At 41.9% G+C, this 23,783-nt stretch overlaps 1 protein-coding gene across 1 annotated transcript; it reads right to left on the bottom strand.

The window, feature by feature from the left end:
* Positions 1-17,146: 17,146 nt before the first annotated feature.
* Positions 17,147-21,550, bottom strand: LOC137278809 (uncharacterized). Its single transcript, XM_067811322.1, has 4 exons — positions 21,501-21,550; positions 20,046-20,124; positions 18,965-19,241; positions 17,147-18,224 (listed from the first exon to the last, which is right to left on the bottom strand). The coding sequence occupies exons 2-4, from the start codon at positions 20,110-20,112 to the stop codon at positions 17,759-17,761; spliced, it is 810 nt and encodes a 269-aa protein (XP_067667423.1). The 5' UTR covers positions 20,113-20,124; positions 21,501-21,550; the 3' UTR covers positions 17,147-17,758.
* Positions 21,551-23,783: the final 2,233 nt, after the last annotated feature.

Below are 23,783 nucleotides of genomic sequence, written 5' to 3'. Positions count from 1 at the left end.
ATAGCGACGGTCTATAAATAACTGAGTCTGGACCAAACGATCCTGTGATCAACAACATTAGCAACGATCTGCGCAGTTAGGATGCTGTAACATTCGTCTACTCGTCAGCAAGCCTGACCACAGATCAAGTTAGTCGCCCCTTACGACAAGCGTGAGTTACTGAAGACCGCTTATAACCGCAGGATTTTCACAGGTCCAGGGACTTAGAGAAACCAGGTGGAACCTCTCTAACTTTGCGGTAGAACTGATCTGCAAATGTTTCCTTGGTACCAGTTGCAAATATGGTATTACATTTTATATATCGCAATGGTTTCTGAAATCGACGGCAACGCGCAGTACGTTTAATCTTCTTCTATGTGTCATGAATAAGTGATAATTGTGTTTTAATTAATATTGATTTTTTGGTTGCTCGTGACCTTTAATCTTCTGTAAATATTACATGTTTTGATATATTCTCGAAAGGTAGCTTCAAAAAGTCTCATTTCTACCATAATATGTCTCTTGGGGCTTTATGTTTGCTTGTTTTGTTGTTTTGTTTTTATGTTGTTGTTTTTTAATGGGGTTAGAATTGATCTTCAGCAGCTTGTCGTAAGAGGCGACTAACGGGATCGGTTGGTCAGGCTCGCAGGCTCAGTTGATCGATAATCACGCTGTGTGATCACTGGATTGTCTGGTCCAGACCCGATTATGTAGAGCCTGCCACGATATGACTGGAATATTGCCAAAAGATGTACATGGATTAGAACCAGTCTTCAATCACCCATAGTTGTTGTAAGAGGCGACTAACAGGATCGGGGCATGACAAAACGTAGATTTTATTGGCGTTTCAGAAACTTCGGTAGCGTTACATTTTAAAGGCGGTAATCCCCAATTCGATCGAAGAATGTTGAGTGGGTGAGTTTGGTTTTACGTCACACTCAGCAATATTCCAGATATATGGCGGCAGTCTGTAGATAATCGAGTCTGGACCAGAAAATCTAGTGATCAACAACATGAGCATCGATCTGCGCAACCGATGACGTGTCAACAAAGTCAGCAAGGCTGACCACCCGATCCCGTTAGTCACCTCTTACGACAAGCATAGTCACATTTTATGGCAAGCATTGGCTGCTGAAGGCCTATTCTACCCCGAACCTTCACGGGTCCAAAGAATGTTGAAGCATGACACACATGTTCTGAAAAATACGGCCGGCCAATTCAGCAATGATATTTTTACGTTTCAAAAGGAATGACACAAACAAAGAGTATTGATAGTAGAACCTGGACCAAACAATCCAGTGATTAACAAGCATGGAATCGATCTCCACAAATATGTGTGTCAACCAAATCTGCGATAAATGCCGATAAACAACAACCACAACAACAACAACAAAGACGAAAAAAATGAAAGTGGAAGGCATTTGGAGACAGAATTTGCTGATTAAACCCTTGTTTTGGGACCTGCTTCCTTGTAAGCAATCAGCCATAAGGCAATCAGTGAGTGAGTATGGTTTTATGTCGTTTTCAACAATACCACGGGGACAGAAGAAATGGGCTTCACCCATTGAACGCACGCGGGGAAGCGAACCAGGGTCATAATACTCTCGAGTGGACCCTTTAACCATTATTCTAACTCACTGCCGAAGTTAGGTTTTACGCCCCACTCAGTCGGTCGGGGTATGAGAAACACAGAAAATAAAAATGCTTCCCTTACGACAGGCATGGCTACTGTAGATCAGTTCTGACCCAAATGTTTACAGGTCCGAAGTTCGATGACTTCAATTTGCAAATCGGTGACTGAAATGATATTGTTCACAGCACCAACCTCTGGTTTGTTGGTGATTTGCACACCTGGACAACTGAAATTGTTACATCAGACACAGGAGGGTCTTTTCCAATGACATGGGGCGAGTAGTAATTAGACAACACGAACTACAATATTTCTGCAGGAGCTCACTACTCACTTTGACTGTGTGATGTGAAGCAATAACGTAAATTTTACTGGCGCTTCTGCTAGATAATGGAGCTTAGAGTCCATTTTATGATCGACCATTATGTATTGCAACGTGCATGCATGCATGTATGCGTAGTTGTGTTTGAGCGTACGTGTGCGTGTTTACGCAAGTGTGTGCGAGTGTGTACATGCCAGCCCATGGGGAGGTATGTCTGTCTCACAGACCCTGAAGCAAATATACTCCAGTGTAGAACATGTGTCATTTAGATTTAGATAGATAGTTTATTTTTTGTATGTAAGGCCATACGACCTACAGTACAAAATAGTACATAGTATAGACGCGTTACCCGATATGTATACAATATGGGTGAAGCCCATTGCTTCTGTCTCCGTGGTATTGTTGAAAGCGGCATAAAACCATACTCACTCATTCATTGTCCCATTGCTTACAAGGAATCAGGTCCCAACGTAAGGGTTTAATCAGTATATTCTGTCTCCAAATGCCTTCCACTTTCATTTTTTTCTTCATTTTTTTTGGTGTTATTGTTATTTAACGGATTTGGTTGACACACATACTTGTGGAGATCGATGCCATTCTTGTTAATCACTGGATTGTTTGGTCCAGGTTCTGCTATCAATACTCTTTATTTGTGTCATTCCTTTTGAAACAAAACAATATCACTGCTGAATTGGCCGGCGACAACCGGGATCGGGTGGTCAGCCTTGCTGACTTGGTTGACACATGTCATCGGTTCCCAATTGCGTAGATCGATGCTCATGTTGTTGATCACTGGATTGTCTGGTCCAGACTCGATTATCTACAGACCGCCGCCATATATCTGGAATATTGCTGAGTGTGACGTAAAACTAAACTCATTCACTCACTCAACAATCTTTGATCGAAGTTTGGGGATTACCGCCTTTAAAATGTAACGCTACCGAAGTTTCTGAAACGCCAATAAAATCTACGTTTAGTCATGCCCCGATCCTGTTAGTCGCCTCTTACAACAACTATGGGTTCTAATCTATGTGCATCTTTTGGCAATATTCCAGTCATATCGTGGCAGGCTGTACATAATCGGGACTGGACCAGACAATCCAGTGATCACACAGCATGATTATCGATCAACTGAGCCTGCGAGCCTGACCAACCGATCCCGGTAGTCGCTTCTTACGACAAGCATGGGCTGCTGAAGATCAATTCTAACCCCATTAAAAAAAACCCAAACAAGCTACAACAAAAACGACAAAAAAAGAAAAAGAAAAAAAAGAGACATATTATGGTAGAAATGAGACTTTTTGAAGCTACCTTTCGAGAATATATCAAAACATGTAATATTTACAGAAGATTAAAGGTCACGAGCAACCAAAAAATCAATATTAATTAAAACACAATTATCACTTATTCATGGCATACAGAAGACTTGTGTTTGAGTGCACGTGAGCGTGTTTAGGCACGTGTGTGCGAGTGTGTACATGCCAGCCCACGGGGAGTCATGTCTGTCTCACAGACCCTGAAGCAAATATACTCCAGTGTAGAACATGTGTCATTTAGATTCAGATAGATAGTTTATTATATATATATATATATATATATATATATATATATGGCCATACGACCTACAGCACAAAATAGTACATAGTATAGATGCGTTACAGGGTATGTATACAATATGGGTCAAAGAAGCAAATTTTGCTAGCAGTATTTAGAGAATACATTTGTTATAGATACATCACATCGTTGTTAGTTATGTTACATATCTGACATTGTGTTATTTCTAGATTACCGACACGTGAAGGTCCAGGGGTAAAATAGGCCCCCAGCAACCCATTCTTGCCATAAACGCGACTGTGCTTGTCGTAAGAGGCGACTCACGGGATCGGGTGGTCAGGCTCGCTGACTTGGTTGACGCATGTCATCGGTTCCCATTTGCGCAGATCGATGCTCATGTTGTTGACTGTCTGGTCCAGACTCGATTATTTACAGACCACCGCCACATACATAGCTGGAATATTGCTGAGTGTGACGTAAAACTAAACTCACCCACTCACTCACTCTACCATGTCTGTGATTGTCTCCAGGTCCAGGCTCATTTATTCACCTATTTTCAAAATTCGAATTAATGTCATGGCCAGTCTCAACTCACTCACTCTACATTACCACTCTTCCAGGAAATGTCTGAGATAACAACAGTTTCCGGAATCGTTTTCGGTATAATTCTTAATCAACGTTATTTTTCTGTAAAACATGTTTATTTCATGTCAGTCTAGTCCTCCTTTTTCTGTCCCCTGACAGACACGGCATCCACTTTTCCACTGACGCGCGCGGTCACAGAAACTGGAAAAAATACCTCTTTTAAGTCTGTTATTGGGTGACTCGTGTAAACTTACTGAGCAGCTTTTAAGTTCAGTTATCTTCTCATAAGCACTGGTAACAGCCGAGATATCCGGAAAAGAGCATGGAAAATATAGCAGAAATTAGCTTAAATAGTAATAAAATCATTTTCAATTAGTATGTATTTGACAGTTCATTGTCTGTTTGTAATAATATTTTCCTCCTCGCAAAATGCAAAAAAGGCGGTGATTTTATAAAGTTTCCGACATGCAGTATAAAACCTATTTTACATAACCGTTAAACTGTGTGTCACGCTCTTTACATGCGATACAAACTCCATCCGTGTGATACAGCTGTCTGTGATGACACTCAACAATGGCGAATGATGGGGTTTCCTCGTGGTTAAAGCGTTCGCTCGTCACGTGGAAGGCCCGGTTTCGATTCCCCACATAGGCAGATATTTCTGGCGTAGTGAGTGCAAAAAGCGGCATAAAACCATACTCACTCAGCTATAACAGATGGTATTGTGTCCCAGTGGAACAGTCTAGTACATTCGTCACGACTCATCCTGCCCGTAGCCTCCAAGAACACACCTCATTCGTGGCTCGCTCGTGTTACTCCGGTACAAATGCTTGTCTGTCACAGTCGTTGACAGTCGTAGTACTAGTATTAGTAATAGTTGCCTTATTTTTGATCGTTAGATCGGACAGTTGTTATTTCTGCAAGGAGTATCAGTTCTTTACCATCAACTGACAACCACGAGACTATTCGAAAACGTATGAAACGGCGTTTGTCACCGGAAGTACTAAGGCCTCACGAAGTGTCGTGACCTACTTATTTTGTTCGCTATTAGCGCATGAACTTCGGACTGCTTGTACATGAACGATAACTCTATTCCTTTTTTATTCCAGTGGTACTTGGCACCGAAGCAATCGTATTGCTGGTTATTGAGAAGAGCAGAACCATTTGTCACCACTCGTCAATTTCCGTCGCCCCCAAGAACATTCATCCCCCATCTTGATAAACAGCCATACATTATCATGTAGGTGTCTTGTCCCGGAATAACACGAGTAACGGGATCAGGCTCGCTGCCTTCAATCAGCCAACAAACCAACCAACAAATCAGTTAATCATTGCTTACTAAATATACTCTCAAGAAGGGACCTCAGACACACACAGACAGACCGACCGACACGATACTCTACATACGTTGGTTACGGACAAATGAAACGGAGATTGTATGACAAATCTAAAGTCTAATATGTAATGTTGCGTGAAAAAAGAATGACGATAGTGAATGGCATAAAGGTCACTCATAGGGTATTGAGCGGCCAAGATAAGTTCCAAAGGGCAGGTTCCAGAGTAATCCAAATTTATTGGTTAATTACAACACAATGTGGACTGGATGTCGGAAAACTTGTAAACTACCCTGTAAAACAAGGTATACACTTGAAATATGGATCTGAGCACTCACCGCAATTCAGAGACGCTTTCAAAATGTTACTGGCCTGAAAACAGTCGCCCAGAACCAGAAACAGGATAATGATACCCGTATGAAATATTTGATCAACTAACAACGTTTTATTCAGCGTTGTTTGGGTCAGAGTGGTTTTGAACGTGAATTTATTTTTCTTTTTACAGGACGTCAGAATGTTGATGGGATGGTCATAGCATGCGTTCCACGTGGCAGTTTGTGTATTAGATGTCTTTCAGAACACGGAGAGAAACAGTTTGAAATGAAAGAAATATTATTATAATTATTTCAGTTGCGGAAGAATCAAGTGCAAGTGGTTGAGGTGTAGGTGCATGTCTTCAGACCGTCATCCCAGACGAGGGGCTCGGGACACAGGGTCACGGCCGTGAACCCCCAGAAGCAATACACAAACTGGATACAGGATTGACATGACTGGTACAATCCCATGTCGCTAGAGCTACAGTTTGAAACGCAATCTTCATCATTCGTTGTGCTCGGGCTGGTTGTTGGGTTGGTTGTAGGGCTTGTTGTAGGACTGGTTGTAGGGCTGGTTGTAGGACTGGTTGTAGGACCGGTTGTAGAACTAGTTGTAGGGCTGGCTGAGGCGCTGGTTGTAGGGCTCGTTGTAAGGCTGGTTGTAGGACTGGTTGTAGGGCTGGTTGTAGGACTGGTTGTAGGGCTGGTTGTAGGACTGGTTGTGGAGCTGGTTGTGGAACTGGTTGTAGAACTGGTTGTAGGGCTGATTGTAGGACTGGTTGTGGAACTGGTTGTAGGGCTGGTTGTAGGACTGGTTGTAGGACTCGTTGTAGGGCTGGTTGTGGAACTGGTTGTGGGGCTGGTTGTAGCACTAGCTATCGAGCATGTGCTTGAAGTTACGACGCACGACTTCATGGTGTCATCCCACACCTTGACTTGACCGCCAGCTGATGGGCAGTTAAAGTTAAAGAGGTCGTTTTGGTTGCATATCACGAAACCAGTGCAGGAATCACAAGAATGGTAACTGCCGTCTTCAACTCCTGTACAGTTGCTTACACACGCCTGGCTGGCTGAAGAACTGCTTGTAGGACAGATTGTAAAAGAAACAAAATGCGAATGTTCAGGCACATGAACATGTATGATATCAGTCTCTTTACATTTGTGTATGGTAGAAATACGCAATAGTATATGTTGTACATCGACGTGTGTCCTACTTGATGACTATCCGATTGGGTGAGAGGGTTTTGGGTGAGTGAGTGAATGAATTAATAGATGGGTGGGTGAGTGAGCAGGTAAGTTAGTAAGAGGAGGGATGGGTGAGTGAGTGAGTGAGTCCTCCACACACCTCACATATAACAGACATATCACGCCGAGGCAGATTTGTGTAATGAAACCCCGAAGTGACCTAAAACGTTTGTCACTCAACCCAGAAACGGGAAACTCAGTGGGAAGAAACCTTTTACTGGATCATGAGGCGCAAAAGGGACGGAACTCATGATACCAAATCACATGGTCGATTCCTGCTACTTCCCTAAATCTGTGTCAACGTCAAGGTCAAGGTCAAGAACAAATTGAATACGTCGACGAAGTCAATGTTGTTATCGAGATCAGTGTTAAGGGTAATTTATACGATCAAGGTGGTTATGGTGAACAATTTGATGGCTGCCATATAGTGAGATATACGAGTACATATGAATACATACATGCATCCTGCAGCTGATGGGGGTGTGCATGCTTGGTTCGCCACGCTCCACTCCCAGTTGGAGGGACACTGCATGATGGTTCCGATCTGGTTGACACACACAATGTACTTGGTGCAGTCTCCGCACAAGCGAAATCGACCCCCAGACGCGTGTCCAGTACAGGTACTCCGGCACTGTCCTGGAATAAAAGGTGTTTGCCCTCAGAAAGCCTGATTATGGCATTAAATTCCTAAAATACAAGAGTGAGTGAAGCTGGTTTTACGCCGCGTTTAACAACATTCAAGAAATATCACGTCGGGGAACACCAGAAATGGACTTCACACATTATACCCATGTGAGGAATCGAATCCAGTTTTCGGAAAAAGCTTTATCCACTAGGCTACCCCACTGCCCCTCCTACACATGAAATATTGCAGAGTGCGACGTAAAACTAAACTCACTCACTCCTACACATGAGACCCGGGAAGGTCCCGGGTAGAATAGGCCTTCAGCAACCCATACTTGCCATAAGAGGAGACTATGCTTGTCGTTAGAGGCGACTAACGGGATCGGGTGGTCAGGTTCGCCGACCAGGTTGACACGTCTTCGGTTCTAAACTGCGCAGATCGATATTCATGCCGTTTGGTCCAGACTCGATTATTTACAAGCCACCGCCACAAAGCCGGAATATTACTGAGTGTGGCTTTAAACTAAACTCACTAACTCACTAATGTCATGTAACGTGCCTCGTACCGATGTGACGAATTTTCATAGAGCATCTGTAAAGTTTGTTTTGCGCGGACACACAAATAGTGCTATTACCGTGGCAGGCACCAATGAAACTGTAAAGGAGAGCCAGCGCAAGGATATGTCTTGTTGCGAAAGCTGATCTGCCCATTGTCTGAAAATGAAAGGCGTGAATGAGCATGGTATAGTGGTTTCGTGAAGTTCAATGGTAAGTGCCCGTAGTGCCCGCAAAGATAAAAGGTCACATTTTAAAACAGGCTTACTTAATTTACCACCTATTTCTCAGAGCATGAATTCTTTTAATGTGACATAGAGCAGCTATTGTGTCCCAGCCATTAGAGGAACCGCTGACTTTAATTTGTTATGGAGCGGTAAGCGGACCTGAGAAAAAGTAATTTTTAATAGTAAAAACAGTTCTAAATTTCTGTTATTACAACCGTTCGGTTTACTTTGTGGCTATACTGTACAAGAAATAGGCACTGCATGTACATCAGTTGTCATTCACTGAAGTTCTCAATCGCATTAAGTACAGGCATACGGGCAAAAAGAATCGCAATATATCGTGATACAATTTATTTGCTAATACACAGTCCTAACCAGTGTTAACTGCCTGTGTCTATAACCACAGATAATTTATCATGAAATTGAATTATTATAAAATTATTTATGTGGCATATATTACTCCATCCTCGAGATATTGGATAAAAAGCCAGCCAAGGGGGTAATAAAATTATCGGGCCGACCCGTAGATGCGTCCAGGGTATAGTGGAGACTTTTCGGAACGTATACCCTGGAGATATCGAGGATGATATTTCTCAGGACTGTCACTTCTATTCATGTTGTCATTTAAAGCAGTATGTTTCAATCCGATGATCCGAGGTTCACATTCGCCGCCATAAAGTTATCCTTATAACTATTTGTTTTACAACTCTTGATAGCAATACCCCAGCGATATCATGGTGGGGCACACCAGAAATGGGCTTCACACGTTATACCCATCCAGGGGACATTAAATGACACTTGCATTGTGAAGGGGATGGCATCTTGGTTTAAAAAAAATGACGAGAATCCACAAAAACACCAAGAAAACTGACAGATGTACGAACGTTTTTTAGCTTCCACTACTTTTTGTGTTAATTAGACGAAATGCGTGCAACAAATTGTCGTTTGAACGATCTAAAATTCGCAGTCTCTTAGGGTTCGTTATAATATTTTTCTGTCGTGATAGCCGAAGGACACCCGCATGCCCATTTATCGCCAAATTTCTTCTGTTCTGGACCATAATTACGACACTGTCTTACCTTATTTTGTAATTAACTTAAAATGTGTCAAAATACGCGAAAAGAGTCGAAATTTCCCAGAGTGAGGTTGTGCGATAGGTGACAGTTTGGGGATTTGTCTCATTGCCATGTAAATTTTTATTATATTATTATTTTATTTTACGCATTATTGTCCCAAAGGCTTTGGTTAATTTGGACACTTTATGCTTGACAACGTGAGAATGTCCCCTCTGTGGTTCCATAGATGACCCTCACGCACTGGTTCAAGGATCGCCAAGTTCTGCAACACCTTCTCACGTGCAGAAACAAACTAGGAGGAAGGGTATCCTTGTTCCCCTTAATTCCAAAGCTATCTTTCGGTACCGAACATGTTATATTAATATATGTCATATATATATTTTGTGTCGATAGGATTACCTCTCACCTAAAACACACGCTAAAAAAGTCCAAAATTGTTCTGCTGGGCATGTACTGCAAAAAGCCATATGAAATCATATGTTCAAGAAGAGATTAAAATACTGATATTAAAAAATGGATATTCCACAACGGAATGACTTAAAAATATGCATAATTCAATCCTCCTTAGAGAATAAAATGTCGTGATTCTAGAATTTTAAATTTTAAAGTAGATCCTTTTACAATTATTTCCCTTAAAGGCTGAAAAACGTAAAACATAAACTGCAAATGACAACGAGTAGTGTGTTTCAAAATTTGTATCTATCTTCAAAGATATATACTTACTGATGGTGAGAACTACCTCCGACCTTGACTGCCGCTTGCTGATTGTAGGAGAGTCACGCTTGTAATCATGTCAATGATATATTTGTGTGGGAATCGTTTGATCGAAACAATATCCCGCAGCAGTTTTTGCCAAAGGACACGTTAATAAAAAAACACACTAAGGGATTGATAAATTCTTGAGATAGACCCACTGACCGACATAAAGTATGGGAACAGTCCAAAGATGGATAGTCAGTCGCACCATGTGGTGCGTGTGATTGAGCTCTTGATTAGATAGACAAGAGCCTCCAACGTCATCTTTCCTGTTCAACAATCATGGTATGCCAATGCTCATGATTTATCTCAAGGAAAATACTATCATTCATTTAAAACCTCGCCCACTTTATGCACCCGTATGCTGTTCTGTCATATGCGCTCTAGCACACATCGTCCCTTGTCTAACGTGCGTACCAACGTATTGTGAGATTTGTGAATTTACAGGATGCAAACCGGATTTCGTTTAGGATACAATACCTCTGAGAATACACTGTCCTTCCTGAGATTTCTATGTAAAACCTGTCGAAAACATTATGGACATTTTTATTGTTATTATTTATCGTTTTCTCCAAGAACGACCTCTCTATCATAACTTTAGGCATTGCAGTACACACAAAGACCTTAATTCAGCACCCCTTGCATTTTGGCAATAAGTTTTCATTCCTTACAGAAAACATCTCGTGGTGAGCGTGAAGGAAAAAAGATGAATTTCTAACACGTATGATTCTTTGATTCACAAAAAAACGACAAAACGACAAAAAGGGGCAGTCGACGCCATTTCTCGTGTAAATGGGGCCAACTTCTGTACAAGAGGATCCCCCTGCTGCCCCAGACAACCAGGCATGTTGCAGATAAGCCCCAAAGGGTTATGAATGGGACTTTGAATTGTGAGATAGTTATGTCAAAGGGTGCTGAACTAAGTTTATTGTGCATAGGTCTGGTTTTTAGAAATACATATTCACCTCATGTCAGTTTCTGGTTTTAGACACAGATATTCGACTAGACACAGGTATGCAACATCTTACTCTGCATTTAGTAAAAAGGGTTTTAGACATATGTAGGAGAGAGCAGGTCTGGTTATAGTCACAGACAGGAGGGGGTCGATCCGCTTTTAGAAACAGATAGGTGAGAGCTGGTCTCGTTTTAGACACAGACTGGAGAGACACAGATAACTGAGGGCCGGTCTGGTTTGAGGCACAGATACGAGAAAGCTGGTCTGGTTTTAGACACAAATATGAGACAGTTGGTCTGGTTTAGACACAGATAGGAGAGAGCTTGTCCGACTTTAGACACAGATAGTTGAGGGTCGGTCTGGTTATAGACACGGATAGGTGAGGCCTCGTTCTCTTTTAGACACAGACATAAGAAAGCTGTTCTGGTTTTAGACACAGATGGGTGAGGGCCGATCTGGTTGTAGACACAGGTACGAGGGTGTTGGTCTGGTACGGATGACGATAGTCAAGTGCAGGTCTGGTTTTAGACACAGGTATGGCTGTCGGTAACGGGTTTAGATCTACCTGCCAGAAACCCTCTGTATATGCTATGCAGCGAATTTGACCAGTAATATGTAAACACAGACAATATTTAAAACACATATTTTGGCTCTCCCAATTTAATTTAGTGCTTTCAAATGCCTTCATGTCTTTACTCAAAAATTAAATTATATTAAACATACACTCATGAAAATCTGGAGGAAAATATATATTATTTTCAGATTAATTTTCTTCACGAGGAAAGATCAAATCCATAAAGGAAACTCAAATATCTACACTCTATCTTTGCTTTTATGGGACTTTTTAAAGTTCACCTCTCGTCATATTCACTTCTTTGAGTGAAATACTTGAATTTGGGACATATCTGTATCGAAACGTCGCACTCTCGAAATAAAGGAACTTGTTCTCGATAAAGCTTGTACAGCATTTAGGCTTTTAAGAGGCGGATAGAAGTATGGTATTCAAGTATAAGACAAAGAATTTGGGATATTATTTTCTGTAGTGTATACACAACTTAACACAATGCTACAAAAACGTGTTTACAATAAAGAAGACATTCATATCCATAATATTTTATGTTGTACGTGTTGTACGAAACAAACATGAGTGAGTATGGCTTTACGCCAATTTTAGCAATATTCCAACAATATCAAGGAATCACGAAGGAAAATCAAGTTCCTTAGATAGTCAACTTCTTCACAGCATCGAGCGCGAGGCTATCGTTATCAAGCAAACCATGCGCAAACATATCGCTTTAACAGGCCCAGGGCAACATGACAGGACACTGATTTCTAACTTGTTCATGACGTATGCAGCATAGGTTTCTATCTGTCATTCATCTGTTCCTTCCAGCAATGGCCTATTATTAGAACCAGCAACATATCCGTCTTGGGATATTCTATGAAATACGTTTTTAACCATTAAAAACTCTAGGTCCAGGTGGTTATGTGCCAAAATAACCAATGTTGATTTCCAAGAAACATATTTTTGTAGGTTCGAATCCAAGATGTGGCGTAAAAGTGAGGTCCCCCCACACGTGCTCGATAAAAATCTAAATTGCGAATTGCCGTATGCTTTTTCCCACACCGAGTTGACAAATATAACTTTATATAACTTTATTATAAAAACTGTGTTTAATTCTTAGTTGACTCGCTCAGCCACAAAATATTATTGACGATCCGGAGATAGAATTGATCTTCAGTACCCCATGCTGGTCATAGAGGCGCTTAACGGGATCGGGTGGTCAGGTTCGCTGACTTGGTTCCCAGTTGTGTAGATGAAGATCATGTCGCCAATCACTGAACTGTCTGGTCCAGATTATTTACAGACCGCTGTCATATGCTTGTAATTGGGATATTGATGAAAGATGTGTAAAGCAGTAAGCTATTTTTACGCTGTTTAATGGCGTCATCCATCTTCAGCATGGAGGCCTGCAAATAATAACATTTCACACCGGTAAGAGAACCAAGATTCTGTTAATTTTCCAGTGTTTGCATTCATTCAAAATTTTAGGGACACATGTTTCAATCATGACAATAGTGTGTATCCTAGGTGGCCTCGCCATAGGTTAAAACGAACGTCTACCAATATCATCTGATGTTAACTCCCAACACTGAATACCGTCAGGATGCAGTCCGGAGCTCACGTGTTTATTCAACACGGAGAGTTGATCAAGACACTGAGAATATATTTCCTCTTAAACTCCTCCTTAAAACTATTTTTGCTCAGTGAACCGGTTATTTGGAACGTAAATGGACCATTAACTTTAGTTCGACAGAAATATAGTTCTTTCGGAAAAAGTAAAACACCCAATAGTTCGTTATAACATTAGGTCGTTATATCAATAGTTCATTATGTCAATAGTTCGTTATAAGCGTGCCAGTTAATAAACACATAATTTATGTATACATGCTTTTAAGGCGTACCATGCCTCTGAGTTTCGTAATTTGTAAAACAGAGGTCGCTCTCTAAACCGACATCCTTCTTGACCGACATTCCCTGTAAACTGACATATTATTTGGTCCCGAATTTGTCCCTGAATAATATCAAATAAGAAACTCTCCCTCTAATTCGAATTCCGACTCTCAAATCCTGTCCCAAAACACGTTTTAGAGCAAATTGACTCTGTCTTAATCGACATTGTAATTTCACACGATACTGCACCTGTCAAAAAACAGCGTGTAATTAGCAATCATCACTTGTACTGGAGGTGGATTGGCAAGGTGATATCCTATAAGTCAAACCATGAGAAGTGTTTATGCAGTTGACAACCAAAATATAACATCAGTTTTTGAACAGCATAGGCAAACGAATGTATGCACTCAGCTGTGAAAGGCTGCAACACGTGAATTATGTTCATAACAGGTTCTATTTAGAGTGTATTTACTCTATCGGTAAAGCATACGACCAAACCGGAAATACACAAGTCGATACTTTTACAAGCATTACGCATGCGCACAGTGAGACGAAAATTAATGTATGTATGGCACGTTCTAAAATTAATGCTGAACCAACGAGAGGTGTCTGACTAACGTGGGGACAACTCTGACAAGTGTTATCAGGATTAACTGTTAATTACTTGCTAATTTCTCACCATCTTCTAAAATACCAATCAAACAGATAATTACTTGTTCGTTGGATACATACATTGGTGACATCACATATTAAGTGCTTGTATGATTTGAAACCGACATCCTCTAAACCGACATTTTTCACAGGTCCCCAGCGATGTCCGTTTAGTGGGAGTTCACTGTAAAATACTTTTGCTGAGGTCATGGTGCAGGTCAAACCACACTGGTGAAAACCATCGACATTTTGAGGATAACTTTAAGGGGGTGTGAAACCCAGTTCACCGGATCCTGGCAAAGACAGTGTGACAGCGGTCCCTTTACATAGTTGAAACAGACTGCTTTACGTGTTCCTGTGAAATGAATTTACCGCCCAGAGAAATATTTGTCATATGAATGATTTTGTTACCTTTCGTGTTTATCTGTGGTCATCGACATGGGAAGTTGCACAAAACAACAAAAACAACAAAACAACCCCTACCCCACCCCATCTCAAAGCAGAAAAAAGAGAAAAAACAAGAAAAAAGAAGAACAAATACAACTACAACTAAATATACACCCAAAGCAATAGAGACATAAAAACAAATAACCCAACACAACCCCAAACCCTTAATACAGACACAATTATCTGAAAAGTGTTCTTGATTCTTATTTATTGTAATTTCTACAACAATTTCTAGCATTCGCTGGACTTCAAACCTGTGGCAGCGACTGAATATAAATAAACACGTGGTTTCGTTTTCGTCTTCTGTGGCAGTAACAGACATCATGGCTGGTATCTGTTGACAAGGTACATTTGTCTGATATTTTATGGCAACATGATTTAAGACCACTTGCTACGTTCTAGGTTCGTGAATGAAAAAGAAATATTGTTTTTTTTTTACCAGCAATACAATTAGGGTCGGTCGGGCGATGAGTAACACAGAAAAAATTGTCCTTCCCATTGGTATTTATTATTGGACTTAAGCCTGCGGGCAATCGGGAAAATACTATGTGTCCATTTTATCATCTCAAGGAATATCAGTGAATAATAGAACATCAGAACCACCGGAACTTAAAATATCCTGTATTTATGAAGGAGTGGTAAGGTAGCCTAATGACTAAAGCGTTCATTCGTTATGCCGTGGGCATTGGTTCAACACCCCTGTTCGGAAAAAGTCCATATCGGCTGTCTCTCGTATTTCCGTTGCTCAATTATTGCCGGAGGCCAAAATACATACTTACTCCGTCAGCGCGCATGGCGCAGTGAGGTGTGAGAGAATCCTGTAATTGTCGGTTCGAATCCCACATTTCTGTGGCTGTAATTGCCCTTTTTAATGTATCGCCTAATAAACTAACGCAACAACCGAGACGTGTGTCAGTATTGTGTTTTGTTTGCGTATCGACGCACTCAGCAATATTCCAGCTATATGGCGACGATCTGCGAAATAATCGGCTCTGGACCACATAATCTAGTGATCAAAAGCATATTCAGCATCGATCCACACAACTGGGATACGATGACACGTATCAACCAAGTCATACAGCCCGACCACCCGATCCCGTTAGTCGCTCTTACGACAAGCATTTGTTACTGGAAACCATTTTAACCTCGATCTTCACAGGAGTAATGATATCTCTAATATTACTGTGACTATTAAGACTACAGTGAAAATGATCAAAGTTTCAAACCTATCACCCATTCACTGTCCAAAGAAGACTATTTGCCCGGAAAACGAATGTAAATGAATGAGTGAGTTTAGTTTTACGCCGCATTTAGTATTCCGGCAATAACGTGTTCTCAGGGCAACGAGTTAGTCCGTATGATTTTATCCCGCTTTTAGCAATATCAAGGCGGAGGACAATCAGAATTGGGCTTCATACATTGTACCCACAAAGGCACTCAAACACTGTCTTGGACGAAATCTGCGAATACTTAAATCACTTTCGTTCGTCATGGGTACAACTGTGAAGCCCATTTCTGATGTCCCCCGTCGTAATATTACTGAAAGCGGCATAACATCATAGGAACTATCTCACCCGTTGCCTTGAGAACATGTTAAAACAAAAACACATGTCCTCCACAGTCAATCGAACGCGGACTGACAAAGTTACCTCAACTCACCGTCCGCTCATGGCCCAGTGTTTACCTTGAAGAATCTGATGTCAGCCTTGTTGCGCAGTAACACAATAAACCCAATTTCATCTCACCTCAGATTCCAAAATGTAATATATACATATATACTAGACATTTGTATAGCGCCGATATCCAGTTCGTCAGTTCAACTGCTCAAGGACGCTTTGTTTTCTTTCGCTCATTTCATGTTCATCACAACGGCACATCTAATTTTGAATCTCAACTCCCTGGCGATCACACAACTCTTGCAGCCTACTAGGCGCACCGAGTTAATGTGGCTTTTCCATCCTTACGAGTTACCCGTTCACAGCTGGGTGGACTGGGACACATAGTCACCGTACTTTGTCCATGTTTGCTGCACGTTGCTGTCCCCGCAACTTGGTGTTTGTACGTATTCGTGTGGCCACCATCTGGTCATCTACCACCGGATTCGTGGGTTATTTTAACTGCACAGGGTTGTGTACTGCACACTAGGGGTTGCGACAACACTGAAAGGGTCTGCACACAAAGTTGACTCCAAGGCTTTTTCACACCCGGTCACAGGTGGGCTCGATCCCGGCACCTCCACGCTCGCTGGATTACTAGCCTGGGGTCTCAGACACACCGGCCACCGCGCCCCTAATAATATTTTCCCAAATACGATCTTTAAAATGACTGAGTGAGTGAGGTCTGTTTTAGCGATGCTCCAACAAATTTACGGCGTCACACTCTCTCCCAGTGGAGAACCGAACCCGGACCTAATCAATAACAACAAACACATTCAGAATCATGTTCAATTTGCAGATGTATTTACTTGGACTTTATTTGTTCATATTCAAGTTCTAAGTAGATGCATTTCTAAAGGCACAACGTCACACATTTTCGACAATATTTATAGCCTATATTTTAATATGTGAGGGCATATGCACTCACTTTAGCTTCCTAATGAAGCAATAAAAGACTTCTCATCCGTTATGACTTGCCTGAAGTCGATAATGGGAGCTTCGAGGGTAGCAGCTTTCAAAGAAAGAAAACATAAAAACACCTATAAATAATTGGCCCTAAAGTCGAATGTAGCGGGTGTTTGTCCACCTGGTTTCAGTCAAGTTGTGCGCATGATGTTAAGGGACATAACGTTATGGGTTCGGTTGGAATAATGTTCCGCCCGTACAGGACCCGAGAGTCGATTTAATGCAACGTTGCATTTATTCATTCGAACCTAATATTATTATCTAAATAATCTAATTTTGTTTGGAACAAATTATATGACAGTTTCGTCGAGGTCTGATAGTTAGTATTTGTTGCAAAAAACGCATTATTTATTTTTAGAAAAATGTGGTATGGTATAGTGCCTTTGATGCACCATCTGCCAAGAATCGGTGTCATAAACCTAACGCTGCTAAAAACACGTAGTTGACAAGCCAACGCATTCCTTTGCCTTGTCATCCCAACTTGTGGAGGCGGGACAGGGGCGACTGTCCACGAACACGCCACTGTCACACGTCGCAAACACGTTGCAGGAAACACATGACTGAAAATTACCATTCGACTGACCGATACATGATGTGATACACGGGTTTACGTAAGGCGTTGGGCTGGTTGTTGTTGCCGAGGTAGTGGTAGCCGAAGTCGTTGTAGCCGAGGTTGTCGTAGCACTGGTTGGCGTTGATGGTTCCACGCATGTTGTTGACGTTATCTCGCAGCGCTTGCTGTTGTTGTCCCACACTAAGGAAGGAGGGCAATCCTGGACAACTTTGACGTTGTTGACACAGGTGAGGAACTTCTTGCACGTTTGACAATATTGATAGTTTCCAATACTTTGGCCCGTGCAACTTGTGATGCACGGGTTTACGAAAGGGGTTGGGCTGCAAGACAAGGAGGTGGTCAAAATGATTTTGCCAGAACAACGTTCAACGCCTGACACAACAATATCCCCCAGAATCAAGAATATTCTCCAATACAGACAACACGCTCTCAAGTCACTGGATTGTCTGGTTAAGTGACCTGCTGTGGTACGGATGTGTGACACCTGTCCAAAGATTTGGGTTCGAGTCCCCTACCTGGGTACGCTGCGTGAAGTCCATTTACTAATCTCCCCTGGGTACGCTGCGTGAAGTCCATTTACTAATCTCCCCTGGGTACGCTGCGTGAAGTCCATTTACTAATCTCCCCTGGGTACGCTGCGTGAAGTCCATTTACTAATCTCCCCTGGGTACGCTGCGTGAAGTCCATTTACTAGTCTCCCCTGGGTACGCTGCGTGATGTCCATTACTAGTTCATTACTAGTATATTGGTGGAATTTTGCTAAAGGCGTAAAACCACACTCACTCTTTTCATTATGTAAACCTCGTTCACCACACCAAGAATCCGGGTTTATATTTGGAGTCCTCTGCTGTGATATTGCTGGAATATTGCTAAAACCCGGCCTAAAAACATACTCTTTCACTCGCTTCACTCCACTCATCACGTTGAAGACCTGGGTTCGATTGATCACACGGATACTATACGTGAAGCCCATTTCTGGTGTCTCCTGCTCTGATATTGCTGGAATATTGGGAAAAGCGGCGTGAAAGCAGACTCACTCACCGTCATCATATAAACTCACCTCGTTTGGCTGGTCGTGGTGGCGCTAGTTGTAGTGGGACTGGTGGTCGTCATACTGGTAGGCACCGTGCACGTCGGGCTTGAAATCTCGCACAGTTTGAGACTGTCATCCCAGATTAGACCCGGGGGGCACTCTCGACGGTCCCGTAGCAAACCATTGTCGCACGTGGCATAAAACCGACATGACACACAGGACTGGTAATTACCGTTGGGACGTCCCCTGCAGCTGGTGATGCAGTCTGGTCCTGTCGACCTCTTCCCTCGAGAAAGCCCTGGTACTATAGAATAATATAGTAAAATATACGTGAAAATGACTTTCCGGGTCCCGATCGACAAAGTGTTAGTAATGTTACGACATGTCGTAACTCTATAGTTCATCAAAGACGTACGAAGTTCGTAGAGCTAAGAACACTTTCTTAAGAAGTTATCTGTTTGAGCGAGTGAGTGAGTCTAAATTTACGCCCGTACCTTGTTCTGCTGTCAACAAGGGACCTAACTCTCTTCAGTGTGCACAGCGACGTATGAATATCAGTACCGACCATTCTCTGTTACGTGTGTGCGCCATATTGAACGTTTTATAGAAATGAGGGCATGGTATTAAACGTGTGAAATGTGAGGGTAGCTATCGAAGCTATGTTATTCTGCTTTGTAGTGAGTGACTTGACGATCACGCCGCTTTTAGCATTATTCCAGCAATATCACGGCGGGAGGAAGAGCAGAAATGTACCGATGTGGGGAATCGAACCCGGGTCTTCTGCGTGATGGGCAAACGCTATAATATATGCGTCAAGCAAGACTCATCACCCGATCCCTTATGTCACCTCTTACGACAAGCCTCTGTTGCGGAAGACCAATTCTAAACTGGTTCTTTCCTTGAAGAGTGTTGAAGTAGGAGGGAGGGGTGTAAGACTGAGGATTATTGTTATGGAATAAAGAATACAGAATACAGAATACAGAATACAGAATACAGAATACAGAATACAGAATAAAAAGTTGTATATCCATAACAACAGTGCTCAGTCTTCATCTAACCAACTTCTAGAATGCCTATCAAAGACGGTGTGAAGAAGGTCCGTACGTACTATTGCCCCGCACGACGAAACAGTGGGTGCTTACAGCGAGTACCATCAACGTGTAAACAGGAACCATTATGCTCGATATCTGCAAAAAATAATCAGCGTTAGTGGAAAGCACTGAACAAAAACACTTTAGGACATACTGTGAACTGAGCTGTATTCAATGAAAACCGTACAATCTGGGCGGTTCTTAAATCGTTTTGTGATACTCTAGTACTTTTACTGTCCTTCGTTGACAGTGTTTCATGTATTATAAATATGTATTCGGCATTTAGTTTTAGTCACGATATGACTGAAATATTGCGACATAATCTTAACTCACTCACTTACTCTGAGCGGTTCTCACAGAGGATGGAACAAGGGCATTTCGAGTCATTCAAAATTAATCGAATAACATGACAACATTCCACATGAAAAATATGTGTATCGTACAAGGTTTTAACTAAACAGCACTCGCAGAATTCAGAACAAATTAATGACGATGTATACATTCCAGGTAGAAATATGTATATTGTGACGAGAAAGGATACTTGTTTATATTATACGCTCGGTAATCCTATAAAGACAGCAGGCAAACAACGGAGAGCAGCTCACCTGATTGGCAGGTTCGGTTGGGTGAGTGGCGTGTGGTGAGCTGAGATGGGGTGGGGTTGAGTGATGCGAGGTGGGTTCTGGTGAGGTGGAGTGGCGTAAGGTAGGAGATGTGAGATGGGTTGAGGTGACCTGGGGTAGGGTGAAGGGAGGTTAAGTGAGGTGAGGTATTATACCGTATTAATCCGGACTTAGACTGCTGTACCGGTGTAAGCTCACTATAATAATCTGCCAACGCCCCTTTATAAATTGAAATAACTTTTAAGGTAGATTAACACAATTCCATCTCCAAAAGATATTCACGATCATAAAAACGTTTTCGTTCCTGAAGGTAGACCGTGTGAGTGAATTTAGTTTTACGCTGCTTTTAGCAATGTTCCAGCATTATCACGGCAGTGGACAACAGAAACGGGCTCACACATTGTACCCATGTGAGGAATCGAACCCGGGTCTTGTGGAACGAACGGCTTAGCCACAAGATTACCCACCTCCTCCAACAATGTTCATGAACAGTGTTCAGAAGGGGCTCGCTGTGATAACTACTCACAGAGTGAGATAACTACTAATATCCCAAAATGACGTTCACTGTCGCATGTATATATCACACGTGAAGGAGTGGGTTACCATTTATCTTCAGGAAGCCGTGCTTGTCGTAAGAGGCGAGTTACGGGATCGGGTGGTCAGATCCACTGACTTAGTTGACATAATTCCACCGATACACTTTGTCAACGTATACGAACTACGTAGATCGAGGCCCATGATGCTGATCACGGGATTGTGTGGTCCAGACTAGATTGTCGTCATATATCTGGAGTACTGTTGAGTCCGGCGTTAAACATCAAACAAACAATCAAACAAACACAAACTTACGTATCAGCGGATCCCGATTGCCTGCTCCTGGACAAAGGTCCCCTCTCTGTGAAGGTGAAAAATTCATTTTACTTATATATACATATTTTATACAGATTTTATCTGTCTGTCACTTTCATTGTTCCCTTCCCATGTGATAGGCATCGGTGCATGTTGATTGTACATGACTTGTGTAATAACAACATATGTTCGACCACCCGGGGCTTAAAAATACTTACATATGACTTGTTATGAGGTGACAACAGAAGGTGCAGTTACCTCCCAAAGCGATTTGCACTGCTTAATGGGGTAGTTAAGTTTGCATATCTGTGTATCTGTCTGATTGAGGGAAACAGAAATAGTGTTTATCACTTCTGTGTGTGTTTTGGGATGTAAACATCGTTGAGCACACCAAGTGGAGTATATATGATTACAACTATGTCAGACATGTCATTAGTTTGTAATACGCGGTTCGTCTAAAACATACAGCCAACCGTCCTGAAAAAAACAGACCGTCATATCATTTGTGAACAAACTGTTTGAAGCTAGACTATCAGACCGAATGGTCAGGTATGATGCTATTGACTTATTTGCAAACATTCCATTACATGAAGGTGTTGATATTTTCCGTGCTGAATAAGTTGTAGTGACACTCTTGACACACAGACAGTACAATCGAATTGGTATCCAGACGTTTCCAGATTTCCCATTTCATATGGCACAACATCATCTATCAGGAGATTCATGGGCTTTCCATGGCTTTACCACTGTCCCTTCTGATTACTGAAATCTTCCTGATCAGCTTTGAAGGGTCAGCAGTACAAACATCGATGTTCCAGTCACTATGCTGGTACGGGAAAGCAGACGACACTTTCACCGTCGTTGATCTTCCCAGCGATCCTGAAGTCCTCCAAGATCATCTCAACATCCAGTTCACCATGGAGATTGAAGATCAACACAATCTGCCCTTCCTTGATGTATCCCTCGAAAATAGGGCGAGGTGACGAAAGCGCCAGGTTAATGATCTAATGAGGTTGGGGTGTCGAGATCGAGCCCACCTGTGACAGGGTGTAAAAACCTTGGAGTTCCGTGTTGTCACAACCCCTAGCGTACAATCCACTACCCTGTACACTTAAAAGACCCTATGAATCCGTTTTTATATGACTAGATGGTGGTCTCATGAATACGTGCAAACACCTAGTTGCGGGTACAGCAACGTGCAGTAAACTTGGACAAAGTACTGTGACTATGTCTCCCAGTCCACCAGGTTGTGTTAAGATGAAAGAGCCATATTTTGCCTAGTGTCAGCAAGAGTTGTATACTCCCAAGGGAGTTGAGATTGATAATCCAATTTGACTTTGAGATTGTCATCTAATGATCGAGCGAAACACATACCAGCGCCTTGAGCAAGCACTAGTTGTATGTACATGTACATCACACGACCGCACATATAAACAGGATGAAAACATGAGCACAATAGACAGAGGGAGTAATGTTGTTGGGTGAATTAATATACAGTGGAAGCTGTCTAAACCGGCACTCATTGGGACCGAAGAAATAACCCAGTTTTGACGACGTGACGGATTGCAGAGCTGATGGTAAATGTTCAAGTCACTGATGGGACTGAGATTTTATGCTGGTGCTGACAACTTGCTGGACTGGACAGATACCGAGTATGACAGCTTCCACTGTAATAGGATATATATATATATATATATAAAGCTGGAATATTGCTGAGTGTGCCGTAAAACTAAACTCACTGTCTCACTCCGACGCAGTGATATTGTTGGGATATTCCTACTCACAAAAACTCTCAGACTCCAAATTTTTGCGTTTCTTTTAATGAAGAGTATACTGACACTGTTTAAACCATATTTTCACTTGCTGCATATGCTAAATTATCAGTAAGATCAGTAAGTTTTTCAAGCTCCCAAGTGCATAAAGGTTTCATTAGTATTGATTCATGAAATGCCCTTGGTTCGGACTCCCGTTAACATTGTAATTGAACAAATTCTATCACTCCCAAAAAAATGCTCATGGCGCTAGACATGGCCAAGTATGTGCATTTTAATTTTATTCTCGGTTCCTTGTGAAAATAAAACCCAGTCTGCCTGCCAGGCATGAGAAGGCTTTTGTAATCACATTACTACGCCATACAACAGGGTGTGTTATTGTATGATGTTGGATCACCCTCGCCCTTTTCCCGAAGTAAGAGGAAACTCACATCCAAAAGATTTTTGGCAACAAAAACAATAAAATAGTTGAAAGACCAATTCTTCCACCTTACCGTAACCAAGCAAAATC

This window comes from Haliotis asinina, chromosome 1 (genome assembly GCF_037392515.1).
Source record: "Haliotis asinina isolate JCU_RB_2024 chromosome 1, JCU_Hal_asi_v2, whole genome shotgun sequence".
Taxonomy (NCBI): Eukaryota; Metazoa; Mollusca; class Gastropoda; order Lepetellida; family Haliotidae; genus Haliotis; species Haliotis asinina.
The sequence above is the reverse complement of the archived record's forward strand: the minus strand, read 5'-3'. Positions and strand labels throughout refer to the sequence as shown.

Bases quoted from the DNA above. Each gene is read 5' to 3' on its own strand.
- LOC137278809 (XM_067811322.1), bottom strand. From the start codon at position 20,112: ATGGTTCCTGTTTACACGTTGATGGTACTCGCTGTAAGCACCCACTGT. The intron at 19,242-20,045 runs GTACGTACGGAC...ATTATTCTATAG, and splicing joins TTTCGTCGTGCGGGGCAATA to TACCAGGGCTTTCTCGAGGG. The intron at 18,225-18,964 runs GTGAGTTTATAT...CTTGTCTTGCAG, and splicing joins ACCACGACCAGCCAAACGAG to CCCAACCCCTTTCGTAAACC.